Genomic DNA, 27903 nt, shown 5'->3' with positions numbered 1-27903 from the left:
CCCTTGCCTGCTGTTCTTCAGTAAGTCCAGTAGGGGCCAGCAGTAGGTCAAACTCACCCCGAGCTGTCATGTTATTACAGTAGAAGAAGAAGAGAGCTGCTGGCTGGGCCCCGCCCTTTGACTCACCTCGCTCTGATGTGTTTTTTTTGTTTCTGGTTTGTTTATGACGCGAACCACTGGACCCGTTAGCTTGACAGCTACACTATAAGTGTATGCTGTTAAAAAAGGCGCTTCTGATCTCAACTTTCCAAGAAGATAGTGAGCCGTGAAGGAGACAGAATTATAAGAGAGCTAGTTTAGCAGTAGGCGTTGGTCAGATACATTAGTTAGCCTAGCATTTGGCTAGCACACTGACTAACGTTATGGCGTGACGTTGGACAGGAAAGTGGTTGACGAAGGTTTTTAATTATAGCATAAATATAGAGAAGGTTTATAGAGAGACAAGTACATGTGTGCTACACACCCGGAAGCAGGTTAGGCTTTTAGACAGCTGCCTGGCGACTAAATTAGACTAGCTAGTGAGCTAAATGAATGTTAGCATGGCGTCAGATACAAGTGACACGGAGGAATTCTATGATGCTCCAGAGGACGTTAACTTCACCCCATCTCCCAAAGTGTAAGAAAACACATTTACTTCATATAAGAGTGACTAATGCACACGATATTTGCTTGTTTTATGTCTCACCAGACGTTACAAGTACCTAGCCAACTTAGCAACGACAGCTAGTGCCACTAATGTGCAAAATGCTTATTTAATAGACAGTTGCGCTAAATTAACTGCTTCAGAGGATAGTCACGTGTCCGCTACAGATACCTACCATTTGATTTTATATTTAAACTATTACAATGTCTTGTATGCAGCCATACGGTAACGTTACTTCAGCCCACCAGCTGTTTGATGTTAGTGCAGGGAGAGTCATCCCAAGTCACATGATGTTATTCCTGAGATCAAATCAACAATTTCCGTTCAAAAACATCACTTATCTTCACATCTAGAATATATTACTGGTCTGGTTTGGGCTGGTGGGTACAATAATTCAAGTTGGAACATGCTATGTGTAAGAATAATGTGAGGCAATCCTACTAATTTGAATAGATTTAATTGAACACTTAGATTAAACTATGCCTCTTGGACTTTATGACCCTTTTACATTATAATAAGTGGCTGGTTTTTCAGAGGAAGTATACATTGTATATGCTACCATGGAAATATCCATGCAGTGCATTAGTCACTTTTATAATATAGTATGCATGTTGATCAATTTATGTTTAAACATTCAGTAAACCACTAAATCAAAGACCACTCTTGTCTATGGCTTTGCTTTCAGACTTTGCAAACAACATTTGTTTGCAAACATGTCCGGAAAGTTTGTTTAATCAGGTTAAAAAAACCCTGAAAAGATTTATAATTCAGACACATTAATGAATATGCTCCTGGGAACAGATACAATGATGACAAATTCCGTTTCAGATTAGATTTGTTTTAGGGTGTTTTATTGTAGACGCTTACTTTGATCGCCTCTATCCCTTTGTGTTTTTTAGGTCACCTGCAAAGTTTGTCATTCCTTCACCTCAGGTATGTTTGTATAAGCCGGGGCAACTGTTGAAACAAGGCAGTATTTGCTATTTGTTTCAGTGTTACCACTGAAAATGAAGCGAACGTAGCTTATACACAGGGTTCAGGGTGCACAGTTCAATTATTATTTTCCTTTCAAATCCTTTATTGAATCTGCTGAGGTAACTTGATAGTAGTTATTAGATTACTTCTAATTGTCAGTGTTTGTTCTTTATCAAAATGACTACCTGCTGATTATTACTTATCCTCTTCTAGTTCTAGTTCTTCTCTTTTACTAGATTCACAAGCCAATGGCTACTGGAACTAAACCCGAGTGAAACAGTACACTGTTCTAACATTAACTATCTAGAAGTGACTGCAGTGTTTATAGTAGTTCACCTTGAAGTTGCCCCCACCTGAGTGACTCCAGGGTAAGATATTAGTACCCTGTGTAGAAAACATTCACACGGCCTGTTTTGTAATGAGTCACTGACTACAAATACGCAATCCTTTTGATATAATATTTGCCTCCTACGGTGTTCAGTCGCTGTCTCCTTCCTGACAGCTAGAAAAGTGCAAATGAAATGTAAATGAATCATCTGGCCTTCTTGCTCTGCCTGCCCTTCCCACACAAACAGTTACAACTGATATTTAAAATACACTGGCTCAGGAGACACTGCAAACAACAACTACTTTATGAACTGATATTGAAATGGACCCAGGAATGAACCTTGCACTTTAAACCAGCAAAGTTTACTGAAAATATTGATTTTGCTGCAAAAGGAAAGTATTTATTGTAGAACAGTGTTTCATTCATGATAAAATCACTGTGAAGAATCTGGAATTGATTTAGGACTCAGTCATAGAAGTAACTTTCATGGCAAGCAGTCTGCATCAAACGGGAGAAGGAATATTTTTTTTAAAGAAGTTTAAAAAAATGCACTCATTAAACATGTAGTTAGGTACTGATATTCTATAAATAGGTCTTTCTGTGTCTCAATGTCTTGATGAGCCTTGAAGTAAATCAAAGCTGGCATGTTGTTATTTCAAATGTATCCACTGCAGGTAAAAAATGATTTTAATGTGTCTGAACAGCTTCCACAGAGATCAGTAAACGCTGCACAAGTTGTGAGCTGCAGAGTGGCTGCATCTGAGACTCAGCAAGATGATTCCCTACTGGTATGTTTTTTTTTAGTATCACACAGTGTGCACTGTGAGTTGATGGATAAAATTAAACTTTTATCGTGTTTTATTTGGTATATAAGAAGTATTTATATTTGATGGCATGGTTTAGAAATGGCATCCTTCCAGGTTTTAAGTGGATATCAATCTGACTGTTAGTTTTTGTTTTCTGTTACTACTGTAAACAAAGAGACAGAAAAGTCATGTACAGCTTGATGCAGTTGAGCTGGATACAGGAACTTTTATTATAGTTGCTGTATTGTTAAATTAAGAGTTTTTTCTCTTCCTCATAGATCATTGATAGCATCATTGAGGAGAGTCAAAAGGGAAGTGTTGGTGAGGTGGCTCAGCTGTTAGATGAGCTACATGTTGATGTGAGAGCAGAACCGGAGCCAGAGGAAGAGAATAACGCTCAGGAAGTTCCTGTAGAGCTAGCAGCGCCAGCTGCTGAGCCTCAGCTTGTCGAGAGGCCAGAGGAGCAACAGGAAAGTGCAGCAACAAACAGAGCGTGCTCCATATCTGCCCCTGAACCCGCAGATCTCCCAGGACCATCAGCTGGGCCACAAGAAGGTGTTCAGCCCCCCGACATCACCAGCACCGTAGGACTAAGTCAGCCCGATGGAGTTGTCGTGGTTGCAGAAGGAGAGCAGAGACCAGCAGATATCTTAGACCAGGTCCCATTCACAGACAGGCCGGCTGACTCAGACTCCTCTGGGCCTACAAAACCCCCACGGCAATTCACAGTAGAACCAGACATTGTAGCAAGCACCAAGAAGCCTCCTCCCTCACGCCCACCACCTCCCAGCGGCGGTCCTCCACCAAGACCGCCTCCACCGTCTTGGCAGAGTCTACCATCCAAGAAGTCTCAGGAGTGTCTGAGGCCAAGTGGACTGGAAGGTGGGGAAGACACAATTCACGGTGCAAAATGAACAGCGTCAAAGTTAACCCTCCTGTTGTGTTCGTTTCTCAGTTTGACCCTGGGCATGTTTAATTATCCAAAAGTGTCAGAAACTAAAAAATCCCCAAATAAACATTTTTTTTTAATTTCATTAATAACTCCATTACTAACCATTTCAATCAATATTTAGTGCAATGGTGTTCTTTACCTCTCACTGATCATGGTTCAAAGAAGATAATTCACTCTTTTTGAATGTTGAAACGTTTTTATGTACATTGGAAAGACCTACATATAAAATACAATGGTTTTACATGGCAGTGATTTTTTGTAAAAATGTTATTTAACATTTTTACTTTTTTTCTTTTTATGAAAAATTCCTTTCACTATTTTTTTTTATTTTTAAACTTTGAAATGGGTCAATTTGAGCCGCAACATAACAGGAGGGTTAATAAGTGTTTGATGCGAGATGTTGAATAAACATTGAATTCAACCAGTCTCTCTCAATTGTTATCCTTCAGTCAACTTCAATGGCTGCACCCCTACACAAAGCAGATAAAGTTTTGTGTGTTCTGTTGCATGATTACCCAGTGTCTGCAGTCAGCGGTGATGTTCTGGAGCCCTCTGGCCTCGTGTCTCCGAGCAGCACAGTGAGGAGTTTAACCAAAGAGCTGCAGCATTCCTTGGATCTGGCCAGTGCCACCAGTGGAGACAAAGTTGTGACAGCACAGGTCAGTCAGTGAGGCTGCAGGCGCAACCTCTTTTTCATGCAGATATGCTCAAAAGTAAAACTGCTTATCTATTTCACTATTGCACCATTGTTTGCTTTATTTTTTTTCTCAGGAAAATGAGGATGAACAGGCCTCATCTCAGAGCGGAGGACAAACTACAGGCCCTCAGCGTCCACGTTCCAACTCTGGTAGAGAGCTGACAGATGAAGTACGTGTTTGTTTTTATTGCACTTGTTTAACTTGAATTCAAGCCATAATCCAACTTTTTGCAAATACCTTCCACCAACCCTCTGTGGAAAAAAATGCATACTTGTGTCTTATCTTAAAACAGGAAATTCTGGCCAGTGTGATGATCAAGAATTTGGACACTGGGGAAGAGATTCCTTTAATCCAGGCAGAAGAGAAACTTCCTGCAGGGATTAACCCCCTTACTCTGCACATCATGAGGAGGACCAAGGAGTACATAACGTAAGTAGAAAAATATTTTTTTGCATTAGCTGCGGTATTTTTAAATCTGATTGATGCAGAAAAGCCAGTATGATACCCGTAATAATATACTGACTAGAAACTTCAAAACAAGCAATTTTCCTAGAAAGGGTATTGGCTTTTTGGGAAACATCGCCAGTGTGTACATGCTACATTCTCCCACCGTGAAAAGCATTTTTCAAGCCCAATTATGAAAAAACAAATGGTACATTTTCTAGAGGAAGTTGATGTGTTCTATTTTTTCCTCAGGAATGATGCAGCACAGTCAGATGATGATGACAAGGCTCAGGCGCCCCTGGCTGACACAGATGGAGGAAAACTAAAACAAAAAACGTAAGGATTGGCAACTTCTTGTAGCACGGTTCTGGAATTTATTTTCTCTCACTTCTCTCCACAAGATCAAATACAGAATATAATGTTTTTCTGTCCCTTATTTCTAACCAGAACCCAGTTTAAAAAGTTCCTGGGTAAGTCTGTGAAGAAGGCCAAACATCTAGCTGAGGAATATGGAGAGAAGGCTGTCAACAAAGTAAAAAGCGTGCGTGATGAAGGTAAGAAAACCAGCAATTTTAAGCATTAGTGTAGATCCTTTTGATTTCAGGAAAACCTTTCAAATGTAACTGCATTTTTTGATGTAGGAAAAGTACCTTAATACTGCCAATATACTGCTTTAAACGACAGTTTGGAGCACCCTGTAATACGTGGAAGTACAACAAGCTGCAGCACAGATAAGCACAGGCAGGAGAAGAGACTAAATTGTGATTGGCATTTCTTAATGGACAGTATAATACAGGAAAACAGCGTAATCACTTGTCATTGTCCTAACAATAAATGTCAGCAGTTAACTAAATGCACTTCTGAATTATGAAAACCCATAAATCAATTACAGCAAACCTTGTTACACTAATAATTCAGATAATTTATTTTCCCTTTGCTGAGTGAACTCTGTGTTCATTATGTTTCATTCATTAAACTGTTCAATCCCTGAGGAATATTTAAGCGTGACATGCTTATGAAAGGCTTTGATCACCTTGCTTTTTGTTTGTGGTGGACTCAGTGTTCCATACAGATCAGGACGATCCGTCCTCCAGTGACGATGAGGGCATGCCTTACACGAGGCCCGCCAAGTTCAAGGCAGCACACAGCTTGAAGGGTCCCTTTGACTTTGATCAGATTAAGGTTGTGCAGGACCTGAGCGGAGAGCACATGGTAAGATGATCTTAGTTGTTTTGGTTTTATGAAGATGAATGAATGCTCGTATTCCAGCATCTTTGTCTTTTCCTCAGGGGGCCGTTTGGACGATGAAGTTCTCTCACTGTGGGCGGCTGCTGGCAACAGCAGGCCAGGATAATGTGGTTCGCATCTGGGTCTTGAAGACTGCCTTTGATTACTTCAATAACATGAGATTAAAGTACAACACTGAAGGTAACCTCACCAGGAGCACATGTTTTTTTTGTCACAAGATTGTTTTTAATTTTCAGCTCAGCGTACACTAAGATTGTTTTTCTTCGGCTTCTCCAGGTCGAGTTTCACCTTCTCCTTCTCAGGAAAGTTTATGCTCCTCTAAATCTGACGATCCTGGGGTGAGTGAAATGAATAATACCATTGGTTTGTAGGTTGTCTGGTGTTTCCAGAAAATATTAAATGTATCTTTGACTCCTTACTTATTTACTTATTTGTTTCATAGCACCAACATTTTTTATACTGTATATTCATATTTATTCTGCACTGGAATTCTATTCTACTCCTTAATACATACTCCTTCTTTAGAAACTTTATTTTTTATAGTATTTTTATATTCTATTGCTTGAAGTATGCCTAGGTTGTTATTTTTATTTAACCCATTGAGGCCTAAAACGCCTGTAAAACCTCTGGGCGATTTTAAAATAAGCCCATAAAACCTGTTTTTTCTGGAAATTCAACAGAAGTATCAACGCTTCCACTAAATAATAGATTTTTCAGCCTCTGTAGCAGATAGAAATTAAATTCAAAAAGTATTTGAGAGCTTATACAAATACTACAAAACGACGTATCCGCTTTCCAGGCTTCAATGGGTTAATTGTGTTGTCATTGTCTCTGTGTGTAATGCTGCTTCTACACTGTAATTTCCCAGCGTGGGATAAATTAAGTATATCTATCTATCTATCTATCTATTTAATCAATTTTACTGCAAGTTGAATCAAGTAGGGACATGTCTTCCCATACAGTGGAAACACGGTGTATTTGACAGTCTTGAAACTCCTAACAGATTGTACTCTCATCATAGGCAAGTTGTGCTCCAGAGGACCCAGACACAGAAGACAGGAATGCCCCTTTCCGCCAAGTCCCCTTCTGCAAGTATAAAGGTCATACAGCTGATCTACTGGACTTGTCCTGGTCAAAGGTGTGATGTCTTACTGCCCTCTCTTTATCCCTTTATCCCTCCTCTTCACACATTTTAGACTCATTTTGTCTCCCCTCTTACTTTTCCCATTTTTGTGTCGATCTAGAACTTCTTCCTGCTCTCCTCTTCGATGGATAAAACAGTCAGATTGTGGCACATATCCAGGAGAGAGTGTCTCTGCTGCTTTCAGCACATTGATTTTGTCACAGCCATCGCTTTCCATCCCAGAGTAAGTCGAGTCACCTTGCGTTATTTCTCTCTCAGCACACATCACACATCTATTAATTTTGGCTCCCGGGCTGTATTTATAGTAACACTTGCTTCTTGTTTCACAGGATGACAGGTACTTTTTAAGTGGGTCTCTGGACGGAAAGCTACGGCTCTGGAACATTCCTGACAAGAAGGTGGCTTTATGGAACGAGGTGGACGGACAAACACGCCTCATCACAGCAGCTAATTTTTGCCAAAATGGGAAGTATGCCGTCATCGGCACATACGATGGCCGATGCATCTTCTATGATACAGAGGTAGGCGTTTTTTTTCTTCTAATACATGGTTTACAAACTCCCACACTGTCTAACTTGCAAAAATACAGTACAGGCCAAAAGTTTGGACACGCCTTCTCATTCAATGTGTTTCCTTTATTTTCATGACTATTGACATTGTGATTCATCAAAATTATTAATGAATTATGTACTTAGCAAAAAAGTGTGAAATCACTGAAAACATGTCTTATATTCTAGTAAGCAAAGGGTGGTTACTTTGAGGAATCTAAAATACAAGACATGTTTTCAGTTATTTCACACTTTTTTTGTTAAGTACATAATTCCATACGTGTTCATTCATAGTTTTGATGCCTTCAGTGAGAATCTACAATGTAAATAGTCATGAAAATAAAGAAAAACGCATTGAATGAGTAGGTGTGTGTCCAAACTTTTGGCCTGTACTGTACATTAAATCAACACTGCAAATAAATATAATTCTGCAAGTTAGACTGCGTAGGAGTTTGTTTGTGACTTTTGATCTACTCGTCCGTTACCTATGCACCTGTCTCATGAAATAGATGTGCAAAGTGCTTTTCTATTATGTCTTTATTATTAATTTTTGTCATGACAGTATTCTTTAAGTTTAATGCATTTTCCCCATTCCTCAGCGTCTGAAATACCACACTCAGATTCATGTGAGGTCCACGAGAGGCAGGAACAAAGTTGGGCGTAAAATCACTGGCATTGAACCTCTACCTGGAGAGAATAAGGTAACATCCATCTCCACTACAAATAAATCTACATACGTTTGATGTCTCTAAAGTGAGGTATGCTAGACTTTTTAAATAACAAATTCCATACCCCCCCCACCCCCTTCTCTCGATAGATTTTGGTGACCTCAAATGATTCCCGCATTCGCCTTTATGACCTGAGGGACTTGTCTTTATCCATGAAATATAAAGGTTATGTCAATAGCAGCAGCCAGATCAAGGCGAGCTTCAGGTGAGGAAGGCTCCGTTTTCATGTAGTCATAAAAAGCCTTGTTTATATGTCGCACTACACTTTCACTTAATATGGGGTTATCTTCCTACAGTCATGACTACTCCTTCATAGTCAGCGGCTCAGAGGATAAATATGTGTACATCTGGAGCACTTACCACGACCTGAGCAAATTCACATCTGTACGACGAGACCGCAATGACTTCTGGGAAGGCATTAAAGGTAACTGTGCTGTGCACTGAATGACAAACATGATTAAACACGTCTGTCTCTCTAATTAATGTGACTGAACCCTTACTCATCTTTCAGCACACAACGCAGTGGTCACCTCTGCCATTTTTGCACCACACCCTGGCCTTATTGTTCCACAAGAAGCTGGAGCTGACAAACCAGAAGCAGAGTGTAAGAGCCTGGACTCCACAGACTCTGAAACGATACCCTCAGGTATGTTTGCATAAATACAAGACAGTTTGGATTTTTTTTTTTAAGTGGGACAGTTATTTCCTTTAGTTTCCATGCTGGTACCCTGCATGCTTCTCCAGACTTTGGCGTAGTGACTGCAATCTACTGCAGAAAATGCACTAACTATGGATAAATACTTTATACAACCCTACTTCAAGCACCTGAACTATCTCTATAATTCATGGACATACACTACTGGTCAAAAGTTTTAGAACACACCAACTTCTCCAGAATTTAATTGAAAATGATGCAGTTTAATGTCTAAGTGTACTCTGAAATTAATGCACATTTGCAACATTTGAAATTCTTTATTGAACATGATAGTGTTTTGAAAGTAAAAAAAAGATTCAAAATCACATTTTATGTTGGACTAAAGGACTAAAAAAAGACACAAAATGACCAATAAAAGACACAAAATGACACAAAATTACTAAAAAAAAGACACAAAATGACTTACAAAGACATGAAAAGAATTCAAAAATGGACAAAATAGCCCAAGACTCCATAGAGTTAAGTTGTTAACCCATTTCTTGTTCCCTGAAAAAAGCCTTCTTGTATAATTCTGAAATGTACATTATTTTTCAGTTTTGGTTAACCTTACCTTTTTTTATTTACCTCTGGCAGTTCACCACTTACCTTTGTACCCTTTCAAGCTGTTCATTTGACTTGAACTGCTTGAATTTCAATAAAAAATTGAAAAATTGGGGTGTTCTAAAACTTTTGACCGGTAGTGTATAAAACTGCCATCTCAGTGCTCTAAAACCGTGTTGTCCTTTACAGGAGCCCTGAAGACGGATCACACAGAGGTTCTACTCTCTGCTGATTTCACTGGAGCCATTAAGGTTTTCATCAATGTAAAAAAGTACTGAGCACCTAAGAGGTCGTCAGCTCCCCACACTCAGGCCTGTCTGTTGGAGATCAGTCTTAAAGATGAAGGACAGCCTAACGGGGTTCATCTAACGCCACCCAACTACCTAACGGTTGTTGCTCTGAGACAAAGAGTCGTCTGTAGCTTTTTTCGGGAGAACAGGGACCCTAAAATGGAAGATATGGGAATGGGTGGAGGAAAAAAAATGGACTGTACATTACAGACAAGGTGTGATTCCCTGACACATTTCTATTTTTTATCTTTAATACCAAGCAACTGTGAATGGTTTGGCATTGAGAAAAAAAAAGAGCTGGAAATGCCAAGTGTGTGCGGTCTGTTCAGATATTTATGTTAATTTACAAGATTGAGTATAGCTAGAAGGCTATTTGTAACAGTATGGGCACCTTACTAATTTCTTTTGCTCCCACATTTCAGAAAAGACGTTTAGTGCAAGACACTGTCCTAATGTCAGTCACAATTTTTAATGTGTCTCATGAAAAGAGATGTAACCATTTGTCCCGAAAGCAAGGTGGTTTTCCATGATCGGTGCCTATCGCTTTTCTAAATTCAAATTCTAAAATATATCAAACATTTTAGCAGATGACTGCAAATCTGCGGTACAGGAAATCTGTGTACGGTTACTAATGATTAGGGCTGGGTATCTTTTTTTCAGAAACAAATAAGTACTTTTGATAAACTGTTCAATGAAAGCACATTTCATTATAAAATAGTACTGTAAATTCAGTGTGTAACATTGCTGCTTTTGTAAACCGAACAAAATGATGCTCTATTAATTTCCTCAATAAAAGGCCACACAAACTAGAAGAATGCTTGTCGATAACCTTTTTAACCTCGAACAATCAAATCAATGTTGACAATTTTTAACAGATAAAGCATTTTGATACCTGGCCCTACCCTCACAATAATGTCCTCCACACACACACACACGTTCATCACCCACAGTGATTTATTTAGTGTCAGATCTTTACAGGTTGTCATTTTAAAAACAAACATTAAAACAAAAATATATATAATTAGTTACAGTGTTCAAACTTCATACAAAAGAGTGCTGGATCTTGCATGGATAGTGTAAGATGGGACCAAGAAAACAGGCATGTCAGTCTGTTTAAATAGCACTGCATACCAGCAGGCTAATGGATAACAAGGTCCAGAGTTCAGAGTCAATGTTTGCTCTTCTTTACCTTCTTATGGGAGCGATGCGGAGACCGAGACCTAGACTTGCCTGCCTTCCGGTCAAGAGATGGTGATCGGGAACGTTTGGACCACTTGGGAGACCTTGTCCTGTTCAAACAGATGAACATATAACGGATTTTAAGCATCACAATCAGGATGAATACATTGGCGCACTGCAAAAACATCTCATGGCACTTGCTTTATTAAAGGAGAGATGCTCCTCGAATTTCGGGTGTGGTCATCAGAATCTCTACTCCATCCTCGTCTTCTGACGCCATCTTCACTTCTTCTGCTCCTCCCTTCTTTGTCCCTTCTATCATCCTTTGACTTGTCTTTCGACTTTGACCTCGTCGGTCTCTCGTTCTTTTCTCCATCTTTTTCAAACTCCTAAAGTAGACGGTAAAACATCCCAGTAAAGTCAGACACAGGCTTCTCTATCTTTCTGTATTCCAGTGCATATAAACACTGACACAAACAGGCAGAGTAATTAATAGTTTTTTTTAAAGGTTTTCTCTGTGTGTGTTACACTGTCAAAAATCCACTTAATCCTTGGAGCAGAGTTAACTGTTCTTACTTGAAGTGTTCAACAGAGACTGTGCTCCGACATTTTTCACGTTTTAACTTGTAAAGTAAAATCACAACACAAAAACATCAATTGTAGCTAGATGTTTTTTTCCCTGTAGATCTGAAGCTGCTGGCCTTGTGGCTCTGCAGTTGCACATCGGCTGTGTCTTGTTTTGAGTGCTTAGCATCAGTAACACTGTTTTTTACTGTGCCAATTGACTTATTTCATAGTCTAATTTAAATGTACTAATAGCAAGCACTTTTGTAAAATTTGCTCCCTGCTGTTCTTGATTAAAGATATATTTCTCTTAAACATCAGTGATTGTTGCATTTTTACGTTAGATACCCTTTACTTCAGAATACACACTGTGTGCAAATAATAACCACATCATTAACCCCCTAAATAATTCACCTCCTATATATCTCAGGGTAAAATCAAACGTGGAATAAAATGTCCAGTAGCTCACCTTCTGTAGCAGTTTGTTCCTGTAGTGCTCCACTTGTTCTTGTATACTCATTCCAGACTTCCTCGGCCTTTTGCCAGACTCCAGTTCATCCTGGATCTTCATGATCTTTACCTGTGGCAAGAAGCATCTCATCAGGTCTACTCGCTATAATGTGACATATTGTCAAACAGTTAAAAATGGTACAGTAAGGGGGCAGCTATCCTGAGGAGTCAAATGTAAATTTGGTGTAAGGAAATAAAACATAACTGTTCTATTCAACAAGTGATGATAACATCACATTTCAATTCTATTATCCATCTGAAATTGAATTTGGTGTATTTCTGATTAAAACAGGATACTGAGATGGACATCATAGTGTGGCTTTCCAAAAATGATGGATTTAATTGAAGCAAATAATACAGAATGATAACCACATTGTTTGTATAAAAGCCAAAAATGTTTACAGCAACCTAACTTTTAACTTATAAGTGTGCACTTGCCTCCAGCTCTCTCAACCTTTTCCTTTGGCTCTCAGACATTTGAAAACTTCGGAGGGAGCTCTGGAAGTCTGCACTGTCATATTTGGGCAAACTGCCAGAGTCATCGCTGCTGTCACTCTGCAAGTCTTCATCTCCATCCTGTGTGTTGACGCTGTCACCGGGAGGGAGAGGAGAACAATACATTTCCCCATCATTTGACAGATTATGTATGCAGATGATGCATTGTTATCAAACACAGAGGCCTTACCTTATTTTCACTTCATCTTCACTGTTTTGCTCCACCACCATGTCCCACTTAGACTCAGTCTTGCCTTGGAGAGAAAGGACAAATGTGAGCTGGATCATCTGGGGAATATTGATATAATGCATGAGTGCATCTTGACTTCAGACTGTATTAAAGAAGGGGAAGTAGACTACAGGTCAAGCCAGTGGAGAAGCGCCTTAAAGCTGAATTATTTCTAATGGCCAGCAGGGGGCGACTCCGCTGGCTGCAAAAAAAAGTCATGTGAAAATGACTCTACTTCTCACTTGATTTATTACCTTTTTTAAAAAAAAATCTATTTAACCTTTATTTAACCAGGGATTATCCCATTGAGATTAAGAACCGCTTTTTCAAGGGAGCCCTGGCTAACTAAACAATTTCACAAAGAGTCTATGTCAATAGCTAGTGCTCTTCAAAGAGTTTAAGTCAATAGCTAGTGCTCTTCAACACAGCATGATGTTATTTTTGTTATTTATGCATTATGGTCCCATAAATAGTAAAATAGAGAAATAATAGCTTGTCTTAGAACTGTCTTGAATGTTTCACTTTTTTTTTTAAAGTTTAATTTTAACATTTTGGTCCCCTAAAATGTCGTGTTCATTTGTACAAAAAGAAACTCGGCTGTACGTTCAATTTCAAGCCTGATTTCCTCTAGTCAAAATTAGAATCCCAATTCATATCACAGTTAATATGATTTACTGATTCCCATTGCTTGCTTGCTAGGATTAGCTGGTAATTATGGTCACCTCTGTCTTAGAAAAACCCTGCCAAGGCTTCAAAACGGTATTCCACAAACCAATGGGCGACCCCACAGTGTCTACCTCCACTTCTTTAATACCGTCTATGATCTTCACCTGTGTTACCTTGAGAAAATGTCACAGTATCCACCGTCTTCTCCCACTTAGACAAAGGCACTGTGGAGAGAGGATTGTTCTCCTCCACTAAGAGAAAAAAACAGTTGGGTCAGGACAGACAGGTACTTGATGAAGTTGATGACTTTATAAATCCCTGTTTGAAACGTCTGATGGAGACCAGAGTGCACACTCAGCTCATGAGAGAATGGATTTATTGTGTATTGATCTTAGACACTTGAGTTGGGCAGATAATTGACAACAGAAACAGGAAACGGTGGGCTTCTGGTTGAAAGATGTGTTTTTGATATGTGTGGGACTCACAGGGCATTCCATCAATGTCATCAGTGGCAGCTCCTAAGGGAACGCCATCGATGTCATCGACAGGAACTCCGTCCAGAGGGTCCCAGCCTAACGGGCAGCCATCGAGGTCATCCACAGGAGCTCTGTCCAACGGTAACCCATCTATGGGTGCGCTGTCCATAGGCGCACCGTCCAGATAAGACAAGACTTTCTGCAGCGAGAAGTGCAAATACGTTTGGACTGTTTATTGTTTCTTTTCTGTGTTTAACTTTTTTTTTTTAATCATGAAAGTACAACAAAGCATAATATAGAATACAAAGTTTGGTGTCAACAAACAATAATATGCTTATTTTACTTTTTAAAGTCCAGTCTCTTCAGTCTTTGTGATGGGTTTTATGGACAGCCCACATTTACCCATTTTTCATAGCATGTTGATCAGGGGTCTCAAACTCAAATTACCTGGGGGCCGCTGGAGGCAGTATCAAAATGACCAAAAAAAGACACAAAATTACAGAAAAAGACAAAATGACTGAAAAAACACTACATTACGTTAAAAAAAGTACGTTAAAAAGACACAAAATGACCAAAAAAATACACAAAATGACCCAAAAAAATACACAAAGTGACCAAAAAGACACAAAATGACAGAAAAAAACTAAATTACTTAAAAAAGACACACAATTACCAAAAAAGACACAAAATTATTAAAAAAAGACAAAATTATTTAAAAAAGACAAAATTACCCCATAAAAGTAATAAAAGGGACCTTCCACACACAACACAGTAAAGTGTCATTCATATAAAACTCACATTAAACTTTCATATCAAGGTGGGGGCCACAAAATATCGTGACGAGGGCCGCAATTGGCCCGCGGGCCGCGAGTTTGAGACCCATGATGTAGATTGTTGTAATAGTATGTGTACATTTATACATATTATGCAATCCTTCCACAATGTCCAACCAGTTTCTCTGGATGGTTGGGTCCTCTTTACACCATTTGCTTGTAACAGCTTTTTTTTAACGCCACTAGCAGTATTTTAACTAGGTAAGTGGCTTTGCTTTGAATGTATTCCTGTGTTAAATGTCCCAAGTACAACAACACAGGTCTTAGGTAGTTAATATCCTAGAAACACACCCCTTTCAACTAATTGCCCAATGTCACAGCCTTAAGAGCTGCATATCACCAATGCTGGGTCTTGTTGGTTTTCTGAGAATCTACTGCAACTACTGGTACCTTGTTTGCCATGTAGCAATAAAAAATATACTAAAAACCTGCATTAATCTGGTTAGTCACATTGGACTGCTATTATTTTGAACACTACTGTATATAGAGAGTTGAGGTATTTCTAGTTTAAAATGTCTTCAACATGAACAGCTGTCTAATTTTTTAAAATGCTATAAGAAAAAGGTTACCATGTCCCTAACGAGCAACAAATATTCAACTCACCTCTGCTGTCTCTGTCGACTCCTTTCCTGCTTTAGAGAGGCCCAGAAAGATGTTTTGAAGGTGGATTAGATAAGGTTCCGGATATATGGCCCAGTCCTCCCATGCTCTAAAACAACTTGTAACCTTTTGCTGTGGAGACAGGGAATATAATTTATATTTTGAATTTTTGGCAAATGTCCTTCTGTGAGCCAAATAAAACACGATTACCTTAAACTGTTCTGCCTGCAGCCTGGCTTGTATGTTTTTATGCGCAGCATTGAGGTCTCCAAATATCTGCATTAGCTTTGTTTCAAAACTGAAAAACAGAGACAGAAACACTTGACTGACTGTCACATATAAGAAATAAAAAAAATAATTAAAGTGTGAAAGTGGAAATGGGGAAAAACCTCTTACTATTTACGATAATATGATGCACCAGCTACTTTGGCACAGGAGTTGTGCAAGATGTCTGACACGAGATATATTCTGGCAATCTGTGGGAACAAGGGCCAAAAAAGTTAAATCAGCTATACTTTTTAAACTCTAACACTTTAAATGTGTTTTTTGTTTTTTTATAAACCTAAAAGACTTAAAGGGAGCAAACTAGCCTTCTTCTGAAGAGGCGTCTGTAGTAAGGAGAAAGATTCTGTGATGTGACCCACTACTTCCTCTGCTGCATCTGCTCGCTCAAGACAGAACAGCATGGCACTGGCAATATCTTCTCTGCTTGGAGTGAGGTCTGTAAGCAATGTCTCCAATCTCTGTCTGTGCCTGAATGGAATTTACAGAATAACAGAGGTTTTATTTAAAGGGAAAGTTCAGACTTACCTACAGTTAATAACCGTCCGCATGACCCCAATTTAGAGAAGCTGGCAGGAGCACCGACATAGAAGCTGAGTAGTGGTCTGGTACAGCAGCAAAATGTAGTCCAAGTTTACTTTACACTTTGCACAGCTTTTCGTGCCATCAGACAGCCCTGTTTTAAGTTTACACAGGTGCACTGAAGCTGTTTTATCTATTGATCTATGCTCTCTTCAAAGCTACCAGACTCCTTTGACAAAAACAGTAATTTTACCTGACAGATCAATGGGAGTTGCTGGTCTGCCGATGCCTCAATCATTTACTTTGTTTGTGTTGATGTGTGACTTTAATGTTTAAAATAATTAGTTTGGATTTACCAAAGTCAGAAAATAACAGAAGTAAACCCACCGATCAAGGTAGTGGTCAACCTGGTCTCACAGAAATCCGTGAAATAGCCACGGATTTCGCTTAACTCAAAATCCGTGGAATAGCCATGGAATCGCTCAAATTTCCGTGAAACTGACACGGATTTCGCTACAATGCAAGTTAATGACAGTCATATCCCGTGGCTATTGGTTTGTTCCAAGTCACGTGACTTTCAAGGTCCCAGCGGTCAGAACAAAAAACATGGCGGACAGTTCTCTCATTTTTAGTGAAAAATCAATATTTTGACTTAGTTTCTGCATAAAAATGGATTTTTAGCACATTTCTAGTGAGAGATATATGTTTTATTTTCTAAATATTCACTCAGTGAATGTACATAATCACTTTGTATGTTGGAATAGCCACGGGATATGACTATGTCATTAACTTGCATTGTAGCGAAATCCGTGTCAGTTTCACGGAAATTTGAGCGATTCCGTGGCTATTCCACGGATTTTGAGTTAAGCGAAATCCGTGGCTATTTCACGGATTTCTGTGAGATCATGTTGTAGTGGTAGACCAGCAACTCCCGTAATCTATGTTGTATGTCTATGTTTTTGTTTAAGGGTTAGGGTTAGTCTTGTGGTTTTAAAGAGATGCGTAGAACAGATTCAGGGCTGTCTGACAGCAAGGTATAGAGGGAAAATATTTTAAATAATAATAAATATTCTAAATAATAATAAATAATAAATAATGAACATTGCTTAGCTTCTGTGTCAGTACCCCTGCATGTTTCTCCAAACTGGAGGCGTGCCGACCACTTTTACTGCAGGCAATACAATGACTATGGAAAAGTACCACATACAGTACAGGCCAAAAGTTTGAACACACCCATCTCATTCAATGCGTTTTTCTTTATTTTCATGACTATTTACATTGTAGATTCTCACTGAAGGCATCAAAACTATGAATAAACACATATGGAATTATGTACTTAACAAAAAAAGTGTGAAATAACTGAAAACATGTCTTGTATTTTAGATTCCTCAAAGTAGCCACCCTTTGCTTACTAGAATATAAGACATGTTTTCAGTTATTTCACACTTTTTTGTTAAGTAAATAATTCCACATGTGTTCATTAATAGTTTTGATGAATTTACAATGTCAATAGTCATGAAAATAAAGGGAAAACATTGAATGAGAAGGTGTGTCCAAACTTTTGGCCTGTACTGTACAACCTCACAAAAATCACAACTATCTCTTAAATTAGAAGTTATGCACATACACAGATGTCATTATGCCTGCTAGGAATACTTACTCAGTTCTGAGCTGCCCTTTCTTCACCTCTTCCTCGGGGGGAGCATCCTCTTCCACCTCGCTCCTATCTTCACTTCTCGAAGAGTAGTTGTTTAGGATGGGGGGTCTCCACAGGGAGCCTCCCCGGAACATACGGAAATCTGAGGTCCTCCACTCTGTCGGGGACTGTCCCTGTGGTGAGGACGGAGGTCAGGAATAGAAACATAGAAACTCAAATACCAAGACAGTAGTAAAAGCTAGACATCATTTAAAATCAACATGACTCCAGAGAATTAAAGTGAAACTCCCCCTTATGTTCGAACTGTTCATAATGTTAATACATAAAAATGTTAAAAAATTGGGCCTGGGAAGAAAACTGATGTTGATGTATATCTATGGATACAGAATGAAAATCCTGATGGTTATCTTTTCTATGATTTAGTTTTCTTTTCCTTTTTTTTGGCTTTTCCTATGTATCAGGAACCTGTACATATAAGAGAAATTGTTTTGTTTTTTAAGAAGGGTAAATATCCTATGTTGTATGTAACCTGTTGGCCTACATAAAGATAAAATTAAAAAAAAAAAAATCAACATGACTCCAACAACTATTCCCCATTAAATTAAATGAACAAGTAAATTATTTGTATATAGAATCCTTGAGGTTTTTTTTACAGTAAAACATACCTGGAGGATGGAGAACAGTTTCCAGCGATAGTACACATGATCTTGGCTTTTGTTGTCAAAAAGGAACCTGAGACAATAAAGAACGAGCTAATTAAATATCTAGCCTAAAGGTCACTTGAAGGCCAACCCATGACCAGCTGCAGCGATACTTACCTGAAATCTGGATTACTTTTCTCCTTGTTCATGATTACGGCTTCAAACACAGGGCCTTCACGCACCACAAACTCTATCATCCTGTGGATGAGGAATAATAGATTCCTATGGGGAAAGAAGAGCGTATCAGACCAGGGTTTGCACACTTTCCGTCAGTTACAGCATGAGTGCTCAAATATCTCTTTACACTGAACTAGTGGCCCATGCAAACTGCAGGCTGGCCGTCAGCTTGAACGCAGTTGACCGCTAACAGTGTCGTTCCATGTCATAGCATTCGATAATTTAAAAATGTTGACCATAATAAGGTGACAGCCAGTCCCAGTGGAACATCGCACTGTGCAAAACTGCCTAGTCACTACCTTCTGGACAGACACTGTGTCAGCATGCTTATATCTCTGGGTCACTGTGTCCAGATATCAAAGCCCCAATCCAAAGTTTAGTGATTTTATATTCACTGTTGAGATAATTTCAACAAAATCACAAGAAATTAGATGCCAATTTTTTTTATTATAAGTATGTAATTAAAAGGATGAAATAGATGCATTGTTCTCAAAATGTTTACTTGACACAATAATTGCAGCATGTTTAACATAAGTCAGTCTACAAGCAGCTAAATAGAAAGGTTACCGTAGACTGGATTCATGCCTTCAAACCTGCAGTTCTGCCTAATATTGTATGAGATCTACCACTGCAGTTACACCTTCATTTGACTAACTTCTCTAACCTGAAGCGGTACTTTGCATAATGTATGGCACCAGCATGAACTTAGATCGTCTGACTCGGGTTAATATTAAATCTATCTGCCTTCTAGCTGTATCGGTCTGCAGTGTCTCAGCCTACCCGTGGGAAGCCCAGGGCTCAAAGATGTCGATATTAATTAATGACTCTATAACAGTAATTTACCATGTCTAGCGCTTTTCCACTTTTCAAAATAACACACATTAAAACTATAATGGGGACAATATTGAATTATTAAAATACAAAAGTCTATAGAAAGCTGCATTCACTGTATGCAAATCTGAGGCTACCAGAACCTTTGATATCTACAATAAGAGCCCTCAATCGTTAGTTTTACATTTCATATGTGCACTAATTGTTGCAACATGACTCGGGGTTGCTTACGACGTCCTATAAGTCAGATGCAACTGCAGATGGAACCTCCTGCCTAAAATAATCTGTATGGGTCTTATAAAACTTGTGTTATAACAGCTGGTCAGTCGTAGTAAGAAGAGTGTGTGTACCTTTCGGTTGGGATAACCACTTTGACTACGGCTTCGGACAGAGTCTGTTTGTGAAGTCAAATCAAATAGTGAAAATATTAAAAAGTGAGTACTTGTACAGATGAAACACTGCAGGATACATACAGCATAGAAAACACTGATAGCATTCATAGTCAGTGAAATGGGGGGAGGGTGACACAGCTGTAGTAAATTACTCTTAAATGTTAAGCCATATATAACAGCTAAGCTAATTTATCTCAGAGTTTATATTAACATTTTTTATACACAGTCACACTGTTGTTACTTTGAATTTGTGCACAACTATAACTCTGCACCATGTGATATGGGACTGCATGGACAAGGTGATTAATTAAATGAATGAACAAACATGCAACATGATTCCCAACTTTTCACAACGATTTTTTTTACAACGACTGATGACGAATTACAGTTTAGACATGGATTCATTTTTTGCATATATTTAGGCAAAGTTATACTAATATTTTCAAGTTGTACATTTTTCTAAATAGTGCGAGAAAAAGTGGAGCACTTTTGCAGAAAAACCTCCTCCAAAAGGCTCGTCTTCTGTTAATTTTCTAGTACACCACCATCCCAACAGAGTTAAAGGAACACTCCACCGTTTTTTCATATTAAAACATGTTATTCGGTCAAGTAAGACGAGTTGATACAGACCTCTTGCGTCTCAATGCGTGCACTCAATCGCCCTGGCGCGCTGCGCCACTTGGCTAGCACTTAGCTTAGCCCAGTTCATTCATTAGGATCCAAACAGATGGACAGTTAGAAGCGACCAAACTCCTCCAGGTTTTCCCTATTTAAATACAGCTACACGAGTAGTTAAACGACCAAGTATGGCGACACAAAATAAAACGTGGCGATTTTCGAAGCGGATAAAAAGGATAACTATAATGTATGGCGGAATAGCACTTGGGAGCACTTCGACTCGGCGCAGTAATATCATCACTCCTGAGGGGAGAAGATTTTTCAGGAGTGATGATATTACTGCGCCGAGTCGAAGTGCTCCCAAGTGCTATTCCGCCATACATTATAGTTCTCCTTTTTATCCACTTCGAAAAGCGCCACGTTTTATTTTGTGTCGCCATACTTGGTCGTTTAACTACTCGTGTAGCTGTATTTAAATAGGGAAAACATGGAGGAGTTTGGTCGCTTCTAACTGTCCATCTGTTTGGATCCTAATGAATGAACTGGGCTAAGCTAAGTGCTAGCCAAGTGGCGCCGCGTGCCAGGGCGATTGAGTGCACGCATTGAGACGCAAGAGGTCTGTATCAACTCGTCTTACTTGACCAAATAACATGTTTTAATATGAAAAAACGGTGGAGTGTTCCTTTAACAGCCATTATTTAAATATGAGAGCCTGTGCTGTCTAGTGAAACACAAATCACTGCAGATTATGACGAGAAAAATGTCATGCACATAGACTATTTTACCTTGTCAAGCTCTCCTTTGGACATGCCCAGTGGCTTGGTGAAGTCATTGCGGAAGCGATCCCTTGGCTGAGCATTGAAAGGCAGACCAGACGGGGGTGGTGGTGTGGCTCTCACCCCCACTGGTGTGTAGAGAGGCTGAGGTGGGATGCGAGCTGGTTTGCCCCATCCCAGCTTCATTTCAAACCCCATAATCACTTTACCTGCAATACAAAACATGACTCACAGTCAGTGTGGAACAGAATAATACATGCTCATAATGCAGGTGTGTGATAATGGCAAAAATCATAATCACATTTATTTTGGTCATTACTTTGATTTTAACATGCTTTTATTGAATTTTAGAAAATTGTGGGATTTTCTTATATATGTAGATTTTTACAGGGTTTTTTTGTTACCATTACAAAGAACATTTAACAATTACATTCTAAGTAATGATTAAAAAACAATAACAATACAATAAAGGGAATTGAAAAAAGAAATACTAAATATATATATATATATATATATATATATATATATATATATATATATATATATATATATATATATATATATTTAAATGGGATTTTATTTAAACATTTTGTAAAATATAATAAAATACTTTATTTATTTTAATAAACTGTAGTTAATAAATATAAACATATACATATATTTAAATAAATTATATAAAATCAATCTGAATAAAATCAATTACATCACAACAAATAAGACCAACTATGAAAGTACGCCTACTGAAAACTACTTATACAACATATATTTGACGTATAAAAAAACACCAAAATAAATTACATAAAGTATGATGTAGTGCACTGCCATGCCAACATGTATTCAACATTTGGTAAACTATTTTAATTATTATTCTTTTCTGTTTCATTTATAGCGCTGCTATAAAGTAAAGGGATTGGAATAATAATAATTCTATCTTGATTATCAAAATTAAAGCCAAAATTTTAAGTGAAAATAAAATGTATTTAATCACCCAGCCCCAGATCAAACCTAGTTTTTAGAGTCAACTGTACCATCAAGTGAAGCCAGGGCTCTCTCTGCATCTTTGCGTGTCATGAAAGCCACAAAGGCTCTGTTGGAGGTCCGGCAGCGCTCCTCGTCTGTTCGGGGCCACATGATCTTCACACTGGCCAGGGGACCATACTTACCAAACTCTTTGCAGAGCATCTCCTCATTCATCTTGAAAAACAAGGAAAATTTATGGGACATATTTTATATTTATTAGAGTTTATTTTTGTCACTATTTTTCTTTCTCCACAATATCTTCATCTAAAATTAATAAAATAAAACAGGTGAAATACAGCCTTTTTACATTGGTGCCTCTTTTGATGCCGTTTATACAGGCTGCATTGCACATTTAAAAAAAAAAAGAAATAGAAAACATAATGCTCCTCTGTTTTAACCATAGATCCACACATAATATAGTGTATAATCGATACAAAATATCATTATCTTTTAAAGAAAAATAATGTTGATAAAAACAACAAAAAAGAGGTGACTAACATGGAAACTACATGGTCCTCCCACATCAATCACTTTTTTTTCAAGATCTATGTCTTTTTATTTTATTTTATTTATTCCAATTAAATAACTTATCCCAAAAAAAACGGATAATACAGTTATGATCTGACATTAAATCATTATTTAAAAAAAACAAAAGACAGCCTTCACCCTCACAACCTTTTCAACTGTTGAGTCCGTCTATATTGTATATATTGTTCCTAACTTTATATTTCTTATTGTTTAAAGTGGTAATACTTTCATATTTCTTTGTAATATTTCTTGTTTCTATATATTGTTAATTATTGATGCTATTATTTTTTTCCCCTATTTTTGCTATACATTTTTTGCTGCTGTAACACTGGAAATGTTCCCATTCTAGGACTAATAAAGGAATATCTTATCTTATATCGCAGCAGCACCTTAATAGTTCTTACAAAAATATACATACCTGTATATAAAATTTATGATGAAAACTCTACATCTAAGCTGTGCAAAGCCCATTAGCGTAAGTGTGCTGCTTTACCTTTGGGCTAATGCAGCTAATGTAGAGGTTAGTGGTGGTTGGCACTGTTAGGTCATCATATAACACTGTGGGGAAACAAACAGAAATGAAGTTAGCATGATTTGCAATTTTCACCTGAGATAACTCTTATTTTGAAGAGGGACTCTTACTCGATCGTCCGGATAATGGCGTGTCCAAATCTCCATATCCTCCTCCTCCTCCTCCTCCACCGGAGTCACTTTTCTTCCTTTTATGTCTTTCCTCACGCTCTTCTTGTATCCTGTTTATGTCAAATGCAAAAATATGCTTACATATGCCAAACAGATATCAACATATTGACCTTTTTGCAAAAAGACTTACAGCTTTAGTTCTTCTTTGAAGAGCTCAAGATTACTCTTCTTCTTTTCTTCTGACTTTTTTTTAAACGCCTGTTCAAAGAGGTAGCAGACAGTGGTTGTTCTAACAGTTGCACTGACCAAAGTGAGAGGTCATGAGTAACATTTAAAGATAAATGTACACAGTATACATTCATACTTTTCAGTAAAGTGTGCCTTTACACAAACTTACAGCCTTTTTGCTTTCACCAGATGATACTGGGGAGACATGCTGGGACACAGGGACAAACTTCGTAGAAGAAGGTCGATAAATATGACTTTTCTTGACCTCTGCTGCTTCCTCCTCTGCAAAGAGTAATCAAAGCAACCCCTGAACAATGACTATCCGACAATTCATAAAGCGTGCAATTTAGGTAATGGTATGTTAGATGTGTGAAAGCAGGGGGAGGCTCTATCATCGCCACTGTTCTTTTGTTTGTCAGCAGGATATCTGAGCAGCTTCCTGTATAATTAGGTGGACAGACTGGCCTCAGTTCAAAAAAACATCTGATGAAATAGTCGAGGCTCAGTCCTGCTGCTGCATTTAAATTAAAGGGAAGTCTTTATGTATAACAGAACTGCTCAGTATTTGAAGAGCTTTATTTTCTTAATTAAATTGATAATGGACTGCTGACTACAGGACCAGACAGCGGGTGAATTTCATTAACTCATTGAAAAGATTTAAGACCCTGAAAAATTAACATGGTGAACTATTTCACTGCTGAGTCAGCCTGATATTCTTTTCTTTTCTCTAAAGATGTTCAGGTAATTTGGTTCAACATTATCAGAACAGATAACTCATAATTCATCTTTTGTCCAAACATTTTTTTAAACAAACAGGAAAAGTCACTAAGTCCGAGCTGCTGACCTTTAGTTGCATTCACGATACCCCCATGGACGAATGTTTTCACTCCGCTTTTCTTGTTGCTCTCAAATGATGCAAGGAATTCTTCAAAAACCTCTGCTGCTTTTTCTTCCTCCTAGAACACATGTAGAACGCATGTATCTTATCCACCCCTTAGTTCACTGTTGTGAACTATAATATATATATGCTCCGAAATATATGAAATATATGTGAAATATATATATGCTCCGCTGTCATAGGGACAGATATAAAAAATCTTTCCTGCCACATGCCATCACCCTGTACAACAACAGATAATAGCATGGTTCATTACATACTGTCTATGCACTTGATGTGTTTTTTATGCACACTGTTCATTGCACCTTATTTGTTTCATAGCACCAACATTTTTATACTATATATTCATATTTATTCTGCACTGGAATTCTATTCTACTCCTTAATACATACTCCTTCTTTAGACACTTTATTTTTTATTTCATTTTCTTGTATTCTTATATTTTATTGCTTGAAGTATGCCTAGGTTGTTCTTTTTATTTAATTGTGTTGTCATTGTCTATGCGTGTAATGCTGCTGCTACACTGTAATTTCCCAGCTTGGGATAAATAAAGTATATCTATCTATCTATCTATCTATCTAAAACTTCTTAAATTGGTGATAAGCATTTATTTACCCCCATCTTATTGGATAACATGTATGTTCATACTACAAGAAATCTTATCTAGGTCAGCACAATTAATCCAAATTTTATCAAAATCACTATATGGACTAATACAACATAAATAACTGAAGGTGCTATATTTGATTGAGGCAAAACATGTATCAAATAAAAAAATCTTTGTTTGGGAGAGATCCTTGCAAAAGTTCCACCATTCATTTTAATATATTTTTAATGAAAGTTTTAATGATACGATGAGAATAATGTGCAAAAAGATAATTCACTCCCTTATTGTAAATCATATCACGATTGCAATATCAGTCAACAACATTGCAATTAATTTTTTGTTTTTGTTTTAATGGTGCAGCCCTATTTTTATCCCGTGTTATATCACCCCCAGCCTCCTTACCTTTTTCTTGAGCTCTTTTTGTTCTTTCTTTGTGCGTGTTTTGATCGGCGTGACAGGTTTGCCCTTTCTATCTGCCATGCTCAAACTGCAAAAATAACAATCATTAATTAATAAAGAAACCTATTGAATCATTTTAGTAATTTATTGTTTCAAATGAACATGAACAACAGTGATATAAAAGAAATTATATAATCCCCTTACTTTTATTTTATTTGTAGTTAAAAGTAAGCTACAAACCATCTGGTGTTCAAATTACTCTAACCCTATCTATCCTATCCTTATCTCAAAGAAGTTTACGTTCTGTGCACAAACTCTACATCACTTTCAGGGTCAGTGGGCAACAATAATGGCAAGACACCTCCCTGGTCCCACAGCAGACATGCACTGGAGGTTAAAAACAGCATGAATCTCCTTTTCTTTGGTCAGATGATACATACATGCAATATAGCTGCAACTTTGCACATTTGAACAAGCAAAATCTAGAATATTTCTATCTCATATACACTGCAAACTGCTAAAACATACAGTACAGGCCAAAAGTTTGAACACACCTTCTCATTCAATGTTTTTCTTTCTCTCTCTTTATTTTCATGACTATTGACATTGTAAATTCATCAAAACTATTAATGAACACATGTGGAATTATGTACTTAACAAAAAAGTGTGAAATAACTGAAAACATGTCTTATATTCTAGTAAGCAAAGGGTGGCTACTTTGAGGAATCTAAAATACAAGACATGTTTTCAGTTATTTCACACTTTTTTTTGTTAAGTACATAATTCCATATGTGTTTATTCATAGTTTTGATGCCTTCAGTGAGAATCTACAATGTAAATAGTCATGAAAATAAAGAAAAACGCATTGAATGAGATGGGTGTGTCCAAACTTTTGGCCTGTACTGTATATTTAGAGGTGCTGTTTGACACTAAGTTAGCTGCAGCCAAACAGATTCACTACATTATCTTATATTATAGCGAGCTCTTTCTACTTAACAATGCCATTTAACTAATGTCCTGGATGTTGCAGAGATATGTTAATGTACAAGTTGTTTTGGTCAGTTTGCAGCACAAATGGCCTAGACTACATATAAACCATATGGTGTTAAAATGACTCTAATCCTGTTAAATGCATCCTTGTCCCAAAGAAGTTTGACATCCTTTATGCTTTGTGTACTAACTGTCCATCACTTTCAGGGTCAGTAGACAACAATAAATGGTAAGACACCTCCCTGGTCCTCTGGGGGGACAGGGCAGGACCCACAGCAGACAGGTTAAAAACAGCATGGATCTCTGGCCATATTTCTTAGGTCACATACATGCTATGTAACTGCAACTTTGCACATTTGAAACAAGCAGAATCTAGTGCTATTTATACCCCATACACACTGCATATATTCAGAGGGGGTGTTTAACACTAATAGTAAGTTAGCAACAGCCAAGCAGATTTACTCCATTATATTCTATTACAGCTAGCAGTTTCTAATTAATAATGCCATTTTACTAATGCTGCAGAGATACATTAATGCACAAGTTGTTTGGGAGCATAAAAGGCCTGGACTACATATTAGCTATCACTGCACTTTGCTAACGTTAGCTATAATTAATGATTAGCTAGGCTAACTACCGCAAGTGACACTGAGACAGCCTGTAGACACTTAAAACAGATTATTCTTCTGCTCCTAGCATTATCATGCTAATCTCACAACCCATACAGATGCAACTATTCCTGTCTTATCGCTAGCAGCTGTTAGCTCCTGATGCCAAACACAGTGAATCTCTAAGCTAACGCTAGCTGACATAACAGTCTAATATTTTCTTTCGACAGTTGATTATTAAACCACACTGCATGCACATACGCTTCACAGCAAAACAAGCCACTTACACATTTGTGTCATGCTATTGCTTCACCATGTTTGGCTGCGACAGTAACTGGTTTCTATCACAACATGAAGCTGTGGAGAGGCGAGAGATCCGACTGGAGCTGCAGCCACTGAGGGGGACGCTGCTCGAT

The 27903-nt window shown here is 38.0% G+C and overlaps 2 protein-coding genes across 2 annotated transcripts; one reads left to right on the top strand and one right to left on the bottom strand.

Annotated features, from left to right (window-relative positions):
• On the top strand, positions 1-12117 carry wdr44 (WD repeat domain 44). The gene is made up of 20 exons (XM_059351180.1): positions 1-616; positions 1543-1576; positions 2651-2734; positions 3031-3634; positions 4224-4363; positions 4476-4571; positions 4695-4831; positions 5099-5182; positions 5294-5400; positions 5907-6058; positions 6136-6274; positions 6371-6432; positions 7116-7232; positions 7339-7461; positions 7568-7759; positions 8386-8487; positions 8604-8719; positions 8811-8938; positions 9026-9160; positions 9959-12117. Exons 1-20 carry the CDS (start codon positions 528-530, stop codon positions 10045-10047), a joined length of 2730 nt encoding a protein of 909 aa, XP_059207163.1. The 5' UTR covers positions 1-527; the 3' UTR covers positions 10048-12117.
• zgc:163098 (uncharacterized protein LOC100037380 homolog) lies at positions 10992-27897 on the bottom strand. Its single transcript, XM_059351181.1, has 24 exons — positions 27775-27897; positions 25893-25977; positions 24830-24941; positions 24155-24267; positions 23948-24015; positions 23758-23867; positions 23609-23673; positions 22596-22761; positions 21577-21776; positions 20132-20175; positions 18891-18995; positions 18738-18804; positions 18076-18245; positions 16202-16364; positions 16008-16087; positions 15822-15909; positions 15615-15743; positions 14188-14377; positions 13876-13953; positions 12998-13061; positions 12751-12901; positions 12272-12382; positions 11440-11627; positions 10992-11348 (listed from the first exon to the last, which is right to left on the bottom strand). The coding sequence occupies exons 2-24, from the start codon at positions 25968-25970 to the stop codon at positions 11228-11230; spliced, it is 2661 nt and encodes an 886-aa protein (XP_059207164.1). The 5' UTR covers positions 25971-25977; positions 27775-27897; the 3' UTR covers positions 10992-11227.
• Positions 27898-27903: the final 6 nt, after the last annotated feature.

Source organism: Centropristis striata, chromosome 15 (genome assembly GCF_030273125.1).
Source record: "Centropristis striata isolate RG_2023a ecotype Rhode Island chromosome 15, C.striata_1.0, whole genome shotgun sequence".
Taxonomy (NCBI): Eukaryota; Metazoa; Chordata; class Actinopteri; order Perciformes; family Serranidae; genus Centropristis; species Centropristis striata.
Note: the sequence above shows the minus strand (reverse complement) of the source record. Positions and strands in the feature narration are given on the sequence as shown.

What these genes read in the sequence shown, in the direction of transcription:
- wdr44 (XM_059351180.1), top strand. Translation starts at nt 528, where the DNA reads ATGAATGTTAGCATGGCGTCAGATACAAGTGACACGGAGGAATTCTAT. An exon ending in ACCTGAGCGGAGAGCACATG is followed by an intron (nt 6,059 to 6,135) that starts GTAAGATGATCT and finishes TCTTTTCCTCAG; the next exon opens with GGGGCCGTTTGGACGATGAA. An exon ending in CCATCGCTTTCCATCCCAGA is followed by an intron (nt 7,462 to 7,567) that starts GTAAGTCGAGTC and finishes CTTGTTTCACAG; the next exon opens with GATGACAGGTACTTTTTAAG.
- zgc:163098 (XM_059351181.1), bottom strand. Translation starts at nt 25,970, where the DNA reads ATGGCAGATAGAAAGGGCAAACCTGTCACGCCGATCAAAACACGCACA. An exon ending in CCAAAGGAGAGCTTGACAAG is followed by an intron (nt 20,176 to 21,576) that starts GTAAAATAGTCT and finishes CTTCACAAACAG; the next exon opens with ACTCTGTCCGAAGCCGTAGT. An exon ending in GCATCATATTATCGTAAATA is followed by an intron (nt 15,910 to 16,007) that starts GTAAGAGGTTTT and finishes TCTGTTTTTCAG; the next exon opens with TTTTGAAACAAAGCTAATGC.